Source organism: Aedes aegypti, chromosome 2 (assembly GCF_002204515.2).
Source record: "Aedes aegypti strain LVP_AGWG chromosome 2, AaegL5.0 Primary Assembly, whole genome shotgun sequence".
Classification (NCBI taxonomy): domain Eukaryota; kingdom Metazoa; phylum Arthropoda; class Insecta; order Diptera; family Culicidae; genus Aedes; species Aedes aegypti.
This window is the reverse complement of record NC_035108.1, coordinates 77,402,038-77,414,295: the sequence shown is the minus strand read 5'-3', so window position 1 is coordinate 77,414,295 and position 12,258 is coordinate 77,402,038. Positions and strand designations below refer to the sequence as shown.

At 41.6% G+C, this 12,258-nt stretch overlaps 1 protein-coding gene across 1 annotated transcript; it reads left to right on the top strand.

Moving 5' to 3' along the window:
- The first annotated feature begins 652 nt into the window (after positions 1–652).
- Positions 653–11,779, top strand: LOC5568900 (rhythmically expressed gene 5 protein). Its single transcript, XM_001658173.2, has 3 exons — positions 653–1,201; positions 8,350–8,530; positions 9,725–11,779. The coding sequence occupies exons 1-3, from the start codon at positions 1,088–1,090 to the stop codon at positions 10,351–10,353; spliced, it is 924 nt and encodes a 307-aa protein (XP_001658223.2). The 5' UTR covers positions 653–1,087; the 3' UTR covers positions 10,354–11,779.
- The last annotated feature ends 479 nt before the right edge of the window (positions 11,780–12,258 follow it).

Sequence of the window (12,258 nt, the reverse complement as noted above, 5' to 3'; positions counted from 1 at the left end):
TGAATAAGCATCCAAACCAACGCCACTGGCAGGTCGAGAATGATCCTTTCTTCACTATAACGATGTTAAATAACGTGTAAATCCAATCCGTGGTTACCAATGGCTTTTAGGGCGAGATCATAAGTTATGCGAGAACTTTGTGTTTTTATGTTCTTCGGTTTGATGATATAAATGGAGAAAACTGCTTTTAAGTTTTGACATTTGTTCCACCTGGGCTTTAAGCTTTTTTCAAATACCTATCCATTATGTTTTATTCCTTGCTTCCAGTGAATCAATTAAATTTGAAACTTTAGGGGCCGTCTATTGTTTACGTAAGAGTTTATGAGATTTATTACGTGCCATACAATATATTTTATTATACAAAAACTCCTTTCATGGGGGAGGGGGGTTAAAAAATCCGAAAATTGTTTTACGTAATAAATGCAATTTGGCCTATTTCACTTTGGTTATATAATTGTAAGTGATTTTCATATGGTACAAATTTGGTCTATTCTTTGTAATAATCGAACTACGTAATTGCAGCGCCAACAATCTGGCATCGCTGGTCGCGACGTCTTCACGGCGGCGATCGTCGGTCCCGGTCGTCGGTCGCACTCGTATGACGTCATTGAAGCCGAAGTCGCTCGGCAGTATAAAAGGTGAAACCCAATCGGGCGGCACTGTTTATTCGTACACGATAGCTTGAGTAAAGTAGATGATCGCTCGCAAAAACACAAACGCAGTGAAGAGTGAGTTTGATTCGAAACGAAACTGATTGCAAGTGGAAGATTTCCAACAGTTGAAAAAAAAAAAACGTTGTAAGTGAGAAAAATTGGTGTGCAAAATTGGAAGGTGATTTGCTGCTGTGAAGCAAGTGAAAACGAACCGATCAGACGAAAGTGGTGGAAAGCGCTCAAGAGATTCCGGAAGGAAGTGAAGGCTGATTTGAATCGGTGATCAGTGATCAGCGAAGAAATAACATAAACAGCTGTGAACGTGGTCGAAGAAAAACGGTGCAACTCTTTTTTGGGGGGTTCAAAAAGTTTGAAGTTTGCCAACAAGCAAGTGCCAGATTGTGTGAGCAAGAACAGTGCTCGGAGGTGAAAATATGGTTCGAAGTGCAGGAGTTGCTCTGGGGGTCGCCCTGATGGCGATGACCCTGCTGTCGCAGTGTTCCGGTTCCGCGATCCCCATGTGGGAATTCCTGAGTCGGGGCGAAAAGGTAGGTTCAGCGGGAGGGGAGTGGGTTGTGAGTGAACATCTCGGGTGGCTTGAATTTCAATCGTTGATACGGGATTCCGGGAAAATTGGCAGACGTAATAGCTTCTGGTGTAGTAATTGTTTGAGTTGGGTGAAGGGGGACCGGAGGCAGGAGCGGTTCTTCGGAATCCACATGAGGAATAGGTCAGTTATCTGTGCATGTAGATCTTGTACCCACACGAGAGATCGTTTGCGAAGCTGGAGGCAGGCAGACGATCGGCTCGGTTCATACAATGTTGTGTGTTGAGTGGAGATCAATAAATCTACTATTGCCTTCGGCTCAGGGGAACTTTTTACAACTTCATCAAACGGCAATAAATGGTTGGAGGTCGAATAGGTGACGATGGGAGATTGATTTGAGGCTGACTTGTTTGTTGTAGGGATTGATGATAATTGGAAACTTTGAAAGTTTGATGAAGTAGTAACAAATTACAAGGTCTTTAGGTTCAAAATGATAAACGATGAACTTTATCAGTATTTTGTTGTATATTACATTTATGTCTTATATATGAGTGTTTTGTGTTAGTTTAAATATATATGTTAACTTGCCGAACATAGAATAAGCTCAGAATTTTTGTCCGGATTTTTGACTAATTGCGAATCAATTTCCGCAAGTCAGTTTAAGTATTGGAATTAGTTGTCCAGTGCATTGAAAAGCCAAGACTCAAAAATGTTGGTTTCAAATGCCAAAATATTTGGTGGTTTATTTGCCGAATGATGATAGCAACTCCACCACATGCTCCATCCAAGCGATCATTACAATATTTTAACAGTTGCCCTGTCCAGCATGGGTAGGGAGCTTGTTGATAAGCATGATTAAAATTTACACTGTAATATTCAACAAAGCAACATTGAATACATACAAGAATATGATTCAATCTGTTTGACTCACGTCGTATTGAGTCCTTATTAATTGATGATCAAGTAATCTTTCTAGAACCCTGTCAGACCAATCATGGCACCCTCTTCAGAACAAGAAGATTCCGTCTTCCTTCTTCATGACGACGGAACGTGACTAAGCAATACGGACAACTATGCACAACTCAATTCCGCAACGCACTTGTTTATATTTAATAAAAATAAATATGTCGTAAACAAATCAGCCCCAGCTCCCCTCAAGAAGAGCATGGATGGAGCCTTGTTTGTTAGCATCAACCAATTGACCTGTCATGACGGCGAAGATGGCTACGAAGATTTTCCATCCCTCACGGTCACGGTCACTCGTCCAAACCTGTTCTGTAAGAAGTCCCAAGTCACTGCGCTGCCGAACGTTCAACAAGTTCGCACTGGACGCAAGTCTATTACAACCTGTCCTAGGGTGGGAACATTACAACGATCAATGATCGCTCGCTGATGTAATTCCTACTGGCTTTGTTTGGAGGGGAAAAAATCCCGCTACTGCCTAATGGTTCAGCTCAATCGAGAGCCTAACCCCAAAGCGCGTCACGATTTCTCGATCAATCGATCTGCGGCTCCTCACGGCACAGCACTTCATCACCCTTCGACGAGAGAGATGAGATGAGGAAGTACACGATCGCGGTCACACCCGCGCACCCCTTCTATAGGTTCAACCGGTGCATAGTGGCACACCTTCGTGCAAAGGTCGCATAAAACGTCAAAAGTGTTCCAAAGCGATTGAAAACGATAGTTTACCATTTCTACTTGATGTTCTATGTAATCTTCATAAAAAACAAACAAAAACCAAAAATTTCGGATTTTGAAAAAAAGTTGATTTTACATTTTTTGTTACAATTAGTGACATAAAAAGTGGACAACTGTATGGCAATCATCAAATTGGAGAATCGAAGCATTATTTTCGAAAAGTGCGCAAGAAACTATCCCCTTAATGCTACAACTAGATTACCCGAAATTCAAAATTTTTGGATGATCGCTCGGAATAAAATTTTGGATAACTTCATTCTATTGCATGGAAATCTACAACACTTGTTGACAGAACTTCAATTTCTGAGTTTCTGTCCGACAATGTGCCACTATAGAACGTGTAGAGATTCCAATCGACTTTGTAGATGCTGCGCCCAAGCCCTCAACCGAACGATCCGATCGATGATCGATCTCTTCTGCTTTGGGGCACGGAGGGGCGAGAGGTCAAACACGCCGGAATGCAACATTAGCATACCGAGAGCTTGCCGGCTCGCTCGCTCGCGATGATCATGTTTTATGCATAGCTTAGCCCTCGTCGGTCGGTCGGTTGGCAGATTCCTGGACCGCGATAACCTTGGATGACCTTGCGCGGTTGAAACGAGGGGTTGTTCTGAAGATCCTCGACTCCGGCTTGCACACGCCGGAGATAGCGATCATCTTCTTTCGTCGGTCGACTTGAACTTGGACTAGACTGGGGCTTTCTGGAACTGGATGGAACCGGATCGGTTGGGTTGTAAATTTCTTTTTCCCGCTTCGACGACGACGACTCCCGTGTTCGCGCAGCGATGTGTTCCGGGACGACAGAGTGGCGCTGAATAAAATTAGATGGTTTTTTATGGGACAAGTGTGCGAGGGGACCGGTTGGATGCTGCACAAATGGGGGCTTGTTGGAAGATGCTGGGAGCTGGAATTTTTGGCTATCTTGAAAGATATCGCCGTTGGTGATTTCTCTTTCTAGCCAAGCCGGATTCGAAGGTTGGTTGTTCAAGACGGGGACGAGTTCTTTGGGCCGTTGGTATGTGGTTCGGTTAATGGGATGAGATAGATCATCGACCACACAGTTTTGTATAATTTCAAAAAAGTTGGTTTTGGGCGCCAAAATTTTTGGTTGGCCAAATTCACGCTCGTTTTTCTTCGAGGGAATAAGTTTTGGCTAAACTGAAACACAACTCGTTGAAAACTTCATGGAAATTTATGCGTTTTCGATCATTGATTGGGCTCCTATTAGCAGTATTTCCATATTAGATGTCAAAAATGGTTACAATTTGTAATTATTCTAAAAATAAATCATCAGCCTAGCGAAAAAAATTGTTCTCCAGCAATTAAATTTTTTTTTCTTCAAAAACCTTATCAACTTCAACAGTCGAGCATCATTGCAAATCGTACTTTCATCAGAAATCTGTTCCAATATAAACAAATTTATTTGTTCCAGAATTTAAAATTTTTTGGCTTGATTTTTGTTTTAGCACCAAATCAATGTCTTGAGCCAAATGGTCCAAATAAACCATATTTTCTACAGGAATCTGTTTCAGTTTCAAGCAAATTGGTTATATGGCCAAGTTTTTCTTAACAACAATGATAAACCAAGTAGAAATGTTGCTTAAAACTGCAAGTATTCGTAAACCAAGAAAGTTTGTGTGTCGGAAAACTTCATCTGAGCAGCAATGCACAATGTAGTGAAAACTTTGTTCAAAACAGCAGAACATTTTAAATCTTGGGCACCAAACTGACACTAAGAGCTGGCAATTAAAGTAAGTCAATAAAGATCAAGAGCCAACCAATAACGGAAGTAATATTATAACAAGAATCACCGACCACAAAGTTTTGTTTAATTTCAAAAAAGTTTGTTTTGAAAGCAAAAATTCTTGATTGGCCAAATTCACGATCGAAACTTTCTGAGGGACTCAGTTTTGGCAAAGCCGAAACACAATTCGTTGAAAACTTCAAGAACTCATGCGTTTTTTTATAATTGATTGGGTGCCGAATACAAAATTTTCAACACCAGAAATCTTTTGTAAGTTTTTTTTCTGATTTCAGGCAATTTTGCTTCGGTTTTCAATTTTTGACAAGTTTTTCTGTAAAAATTTGTTATCCAAAAGTTTTAAAAAAAAACTTATCAGTCTGTTAATATGCTTATTTGAATTTAGGAAATTTGATGATATATTTTACTATCTCAGCCAGATTTAAAGGTTGTTCAAGACGTGGACGAGTTTTTGGGCATTATTATGAACATCAGTTACTTTAAACACATGAATTTCATAACAAAATAATCAATTGTCCTGTAATCTTACAGCAGCTAGCATTTGAAATACTTTTGGGCAGCAGGATCATGAAAAGCTTTCAGTATGTCACTTATATTACGATTTTTTCTGGGAAGAGAGGAGGAAATTGCATCCAGGGAAATGGTTTTCGGGGATGGTAAATTAAAAGAAACCAAGCAACCAAAAGAAGGAGGTATTTGGTCATTCTCGACTACACACATGTTGCCAAAAATACTGAAGACGGTAAAACTCGTGAGAACCGCCAATCAAATAAAGAAGGGTGCATATCAGATGACCGGTACGTTCACCACCCTGAAATGTAGAAATGACAAATATGCGTCCAAAAATCCATTTCGGGGAAATGGCCTATTCGTGGAAACGGGATATTCGGGGAATAGGCATTCGGGGAAACGACATTCGGGGAAAAGTAGCACAACCAAGAGCTGATAGTTAAAGCAAGTTAAAGTTTTGCAAGACTTTCTTTCAAATTTCAGACAATTTTTGCTCCTTGAAAAATTTTATCTGAACAACGATCGCCAATGAAATAGAAATCTTGTTCAGAATTGCAAGAATGTGTTGATATTGGGCGCCAAGTAAAGCTTAAAAGTCAAGCAGCAAAGGGAGCCATTCCAGCACTAGAATTCGTTTACAATTTCAAACAAGTAATTTTTTTTTTTGAAAAATACATCAGAATACCAAATACCAGTCTGATAATATGGTTATTTGGGAATTTAGGAGAATTGGTGATTTCTTTTTTAAATCGAGCTGCATTCATATCAGTTCTTGAAGGCTTTGGTATGTGGATCAGTTAATGAGATAGGATTGATCATCCAGGACACAGTTTTCTATAATTCCAAAAAAGTTTGCTTTGGCGCCAAACAATTTTGTTCTTGATTGGCCTAATTTACACTCGAATAACAATCATCAGTGTGATGATATGGTTATTTGAATTGAAGAGAATCCACGAATGTTGGGTGCCACACTGGTTCAATTTTAAACAAGTTTGTGCCTGGGACATTTTATTTTGAGCTGCAGCTAGCTAAGTAAGAAGGATTATCAGAACTGTTAGAATTTGTTCATTTTGGGCTCAAAAGTAACGTATAGAGCTGATGATCAGCGTAGGTTATACTTTTGCCAGAAATCTCTTTCAGTTCCAAGTAATTTTCTCGTCTAAATAGTAACCATCAAACTAGGAAATCGTTATTCTTAACTGCGAGAATTTTTCACGTTACACGCTAAATCAACGTTAGAAACCGATTGTTTTCGCAGGATTTTTATCATTTCATAAAATTTTGTTTTATTATTTAGGAACTTGGAAAAGAATTAGCTATTTCTCTTTCTAAACTAGCCGAATTCATAAGAGTTTTTCAAGCCGTAAATATGTGGATCAGTTAATAGGATAAGGATAAGCATCGACGACACAATTTTGTTTAATTTCAAAAAAGTTTGTTTTCGGTGTCATGAAAGTTTGTTCTTGGTTGGCGTGAAGTCAGCCCGTTCCGAATAAGCGAATTTTCCTTGTTCCGATTAACAAATCATTTCAGTTATTCAAATTCAAGATAATTGTCGAATTTTGGGCGTTTCAATTTGTTCAATTTTGAACAAGTTTAACCTGGGACATTTTATTCAGAGCTGCAATTATCAGCTAATCAGTTGGGCTCTGAGTTAACATCAAGAGCTGATCAGTATAGATAATATTTCCCTCTTTCAGTTTCAAGTAAGTTTCTCGTCTAAACAGTTATAATCAATTATGATACATCGTTATTTCATCTGCGAGAATTTGTTCATGTTGGGTACCAAATCAACGTCAGAAACTGACGTAACTTTTAGTTTTTATACAGTTTAGTTTATTCATTTTTGCATCTTGTTGAATGTCATGAATTTCTAGTAACAATCTCTTATGTTTGGTAAAACTGTCTCTTAACAATTTTGTTGTGGACGGTATTAAGTCACCTAGTGGAAACTGATTGACTCTAACGAACTTGTTTATAGGAAAATCCTATCTGAGCAGCAATCGGCTACCTATTAGATTTTTTTTATATTTCAATCAAACACATCCATTTAATTGTAGGAAATTTCATGTGTGTACAGAATTCTCATTAAAATCTCTTTTGTCTACCGAACAAGTTATTTGGAAAATTTCCTCTCAATATTAATTAATTACCTGAGCAGCTATTAGCTCTCCATTTCATATGCTTTGATTATGACAAACTTGTTCTTTGGAAAAAATTCGATCGATTACTCATCATGTTCTTGATGGTAATCTTTTGTTCCAATCAAACTTGCTCTTGAAAAAGTTCGCTTTCAACTGCTACCAGTTGACTATGGAAAATCTCCCGCTTTCTTGATTCATCCTTCTCAGACTAATCATCAACGTGGTGGAAGAACGTACCTCATTGTTTCTTGGGATCATTTTTATTAAATGAAATCTGACATCTATCTGTTTGAAATCTAGCTGAAAAGGGCTTCATCGTTTCAATCAAAAAAGTTACCTCGAAAAAAAAATGTTTTACCTTCAATAAGCAAAAAATATACGGAATACGAATATACTCATGACGAGCTATGACTAAGAATCAGCGGTATACCTTTGATAGAATCTCAATAGTGTCGGAACGTCATCGCCGTCCTGAGTATTTAGGCCGTGACGAACCATTCCAAAGCAGCAATCCTCACTCCTTATCCGGCCGTTGGTCAATTTCTCGTTCGGACGCGAACAAAAATCTCATTGAAAGCTCATTAAAGCACCTACAAAACCACAAAACCTAACTTGCCTGATGTTGACCTCCACGCCAACGGAGTAGACAAACAAAAATTGGTTCCACTTGCGACGCACTGAGTCTCTTCTCTCCACGTTCGTGATTCATGAAGACATCCAAATCTTGCCTTATCATGCAATGACCAACCGACTCGGCACTTCCCACACATTTACCGCCCATTCCTCGCTTACTCGCACAGCTTTTTTTGCCTCTTATTTTGGACCGCGCTAGACCTTGAGTAACCTTGCCCGAAGCCCAGCCGTTTATTCGTGAGCTGTTTTGCTAATTAGGCGCAATGAGTTATGACTAACGCGAGCCCAAATACGGAGGTTCGTCGCTTCGCACGAAATTCAAGTCATGCTTCTTCTCTCAAGGTCGCACTTTCGCCACAAATATCCCATGAGATGACTCGTTTCTCTTCCCACTTTCAGATGTCGCACCTGTACTCGATGTTCGCCAAGCAAGTGTCCAGCTATTGCAAGGGCTCGCAGGACATGCCGACCAACATGTGCAAGCGCAACCTCCTCATGTACGGCATCAACAAGCTGCAGGACATGAACGAGTCGCATCTGGACTCGATGGATCCGTACCAACGAGGCGCCCATGATATAAGTAAGTATCCAAGAGAACCACAAAAAGAGGCAATCAATTGAATAATTGACAACTCAATTACGGCGACGGCGCGGTTGAGAGTCGTTTCCGGACGAGAGCTTTTCAAGATTCACACACTTGTCTGTCCACCTATGGGATGCGAGTGAATCATTTCGAACAGTGATTGAGTGCGATCCGGAGTCAATGTCGTCAATAGCTAAGCCATCGCCATCGGTTTGACAAGGAAGTCCGGATCCCGTGATGGGGTCCTCCAGTGAATCGAAGATGAGCTTAGCGTGCGATCTACACATTGACCTCTCTCGGGGGTTCAGCGCGATCGACGTCAGCTTCGCAGCACTTGAATATTGAGTACCGGAGTCGGATGACGACTGTTTGTGCTTTCGTTGCATGTGCAAACGCACGGACGAGTGCTTACTGCCGAAGAGGAGGCTTTAATTTAATATTCTTTGAGGGAGAGGATTATTCACGGTGTTTGGAAGGGAGAGGAGAGCTTCTACCACTGCTGACTGAGCTGCATTGTTGGCGATACGTGCGGCGGCTATTTTTAAAACCGAGCGACCTTGGCCGCCGTGTGTTTGATCCCCAACGACGACGATACGTTGCTGCTTTCGTGTTCTTTCTCCTCGCAAAGCCGGCAGGGGTGCCAGATTGGCAAAATTTTCCATCACAGTTTGTACCTGTTGAAGTTCAGTACTCGATACGGTTATCAATCTCTCTGTATTCACGAAAATCGCAAACCCCAAATCTGGCAACACTGCCGATGGCATTCCTCTTTAAGAGATTCTCCACGCCACGCTTTTCGCAGACGATGCATTAATTTTAATGTGATAAGCGTGATCGCAGCTCCGCCTCATCCGATCCGATGCGAGACTTTTCTCGATCGTGAAAAGAAAGAGCACGCAATCCTCTCTGCTCGCAAAGTGATCTCCACTGACCTCTGCCTGATACGGGAATTACTCGTTGCGTGTGTAATCTTATTCGATCCAAAGCCTCTCATCTGCCATCATTTCACTCGTTTTTTCCATACGATCGCGGGTTGCCGTCATCGCCGCGGTGAACCGGGAAGCGATCGATTTGCGATTGCGCGAGTGAAAAGTTCAGGAAATGACCTCGAACCTATCCGTAGAACCTCAGCCGCATAATTTATGACCTGACTAACATTGTTGTTTCCCGCTTCTCCTCTCTTCCTTTCAGTTTGGGACGCCATGATGGACGGCCACACCAAGAACGGCAAGAAGAAGATTACGCAGACTACGGAAGGTCCGGCCCAGATCGTCAGCGAAAGCCAGTACGAGCACAATCCGCTGTTCGACGAACCGAAGCCACAAGCCGGTAGCAAACGCAAGCAGGACTCCCAGGTCGACAAATTCGGCATGGACTACGACTACAATAATGCTGCCACAGCTCAGGACCTGCAGTACGCCGAACCTCAGAACTATCTGCCTCTGACCGGAGGCGCTGCCGGATTCGACCTGTACCAGCGATACCAGGGAGCTGCCTCAACCCATTTCGACAATCTGGCCCCGTACGAACAGAACACCAACTACCTGACCGGACCGATGGTGGTGATGGTACGACCTGATGGCTCCGCCGTCGACGTTCCTCACCAGAAGGTCCTCCCCAAGGACGATGACATCAAGGAGATGACCATCGGCAAGGACAAGATGCCCACTTTCCAGCAGATCTACGACAGTCTCAAGCAGACTGATGAAGTCCACGATCATCACACGGCTGCGTCGCCCACGACGGAAACTGCCGCTCCTGTACCCTCGGTTACCAGCTTCGTCAAGTCCTACCGGACCGAGTACAGGCCTCAGAACTAAGACCGCCCCCACAGGCAGCGGCAGCCCTTCAAACCCTTTGATTGTGATTTTACTTTAGTGTACTAATACGACTACCTTTAACTCTAAAACAAAGCTACTACTATCACTAGTACTAATAATCGAGGAGCTACGCAGGACTCATGGTCACTCCAGCGACACTTTCTAGAAAGTTGTCGAAGTCACGCAATAATGTTTTAGTAGCGGTTAAGAGCGAAAGTCAAACAAGATCGGACCCAGGTGAGCCGGTCTCAAGCTGTGGGCTGTGCCAAAGCTCGCCCTGGCCCGCCACAAAAGTCCGGGACCCCAGGAAGGATCTCCGGCAGCCCAAGCTTCCCAAGAGACCGCGGCCCTCGGGGCTAGCACCGATGTCTTACATTCATTAATTCCTAATATATTTATAAATCATCGTCACTCATTTTCATTATGTTAGTTTTGTTTTCTGTATGCCATTGAAAATTCCGCTGGATCAAGCTTACGGCTTGAGACCACGCGACCCCATTTTGGCACAATCCAAAAAATTCGAAACCCTGGAGGAAGTGCCATCAGAACACTCACGGACTGTATGAGTCCTCGGCCCTTATCATAAATGGAGACACATACAGTGCCGTGTGTTAGTGATTCGAACACTTCCTCGTAGATATCAAAATTACCCCACTCGAAGTATCCTTCGAGCCAATGTGATGATCAAGAAAACACTAGAATACAATGAAAATACTTTCCTAGCACGTAAGGCTTTGCTTTGTAAATTATTTGTTCTTCCGCTGTGTTTTTGTAAGCAAAAAACCACTGTATTTATGTATAGTCTTAGTCGGAAATGACAGCCAATTTTAAGCAAAATAATTTTGTATCAAATTTTAGCGGACGAAACGGAAGTGAAGCGTGATGTTAGTCGACAATGCAACAATCTATCCACACAACAAAGATCAAAACCTCTTAAACACACAAATACACACATATAATAATACACATTTTTCTCAGAAATCGAGAACCAAAACCCCAGAACAAAAAACCGAATCGAATCTAACGCGCGTAGAAATTTGGTACGAAATCCAACGGTATTCCAAATTGTTTGGAGAGTTAAAGAATTTAGTTGAGTAAGCGATTTTAGCCGGTAAGGAAGCAATATCTCTCTTAGCTTGTAGGTTGACTTGAATTGGTGAACTGTAGAAAAAGAAAATTTCGTTTGAGCGGTGGGTGGTGCCACACACACGCACACATACACGCTCGATTTGAGGGTGGGGAACCCCTGAAACGAAGTAAGAACCAAGCAAATGTGATTTAATGGATATAACCTTTTTCCCCACAAATACACTTTTAGGCGTGTAAGAAAACGAGAGGAGAATGATATTTTACTTGTAAAAGGAAAAACTTTTTTTTGTTGAAATATCAAAGTGATGCAAATAAAATAATATATTTCAAAAATTAAGCAACTGTGGATTAAATGTAATTGAATATCACAAGCCCATTTAGGTAGTCTAGGAGACTATCTAGGTAAACCCAAAAATCAACGTTAGCAGTTATGCCTTGATCAATATTGAAAAATAAAACATCGAAAGGACCTACCTACCTTGATGGCTACAGCGTAGTGTCACGCCAGTCAGGCGTATTGTAGAGTTCCATCTTCGTCGGTCTTGGACGATACTTCTCCATTTGCCCCGAACGTTTAGGGTCGCTAAGTCGTCTTCCACTGCGTACAACCAGGGTTTTCTTGGTCTTCCACAAAGTCGCCTACTTTTACCTGGTTCCCTGCAGAATATTATTTTCGCCATTCTTCCTTCCGACATTCGCACTAACTGAACAGCTTACTGAAGTCTGTCATATTTCCACGCTTAATACTATTCACATAATAGTTATAAAAAGTGTATAAAGATTCTGTGCCACATTCCTAGATTTCCACTGAGTATT

Coding starts and splice junctions, on each gene's coding strand:
- LOC5568900 (XM_001658173.2), top strand. CDS start 1,088: ATGGTTCGAAGTGCAGGAGTTGCTCTGGGGGTCGCCCTGATGGCGATG. Junction 1,202..8,349: donor TCCTGAGTCGGGGCGAAAAG/GTAGGTTCAGCG, acceptor TCCCACTTTCAG/ATGTCGCACCTGTACTCGAT. Junction 8,531..9,724: donor ACGAGGCGCCCATGATATAA/GTAAGTATCCAA, acceptor TCTTCCTTTCAG/TTTGGGACGCCATGATGGAC.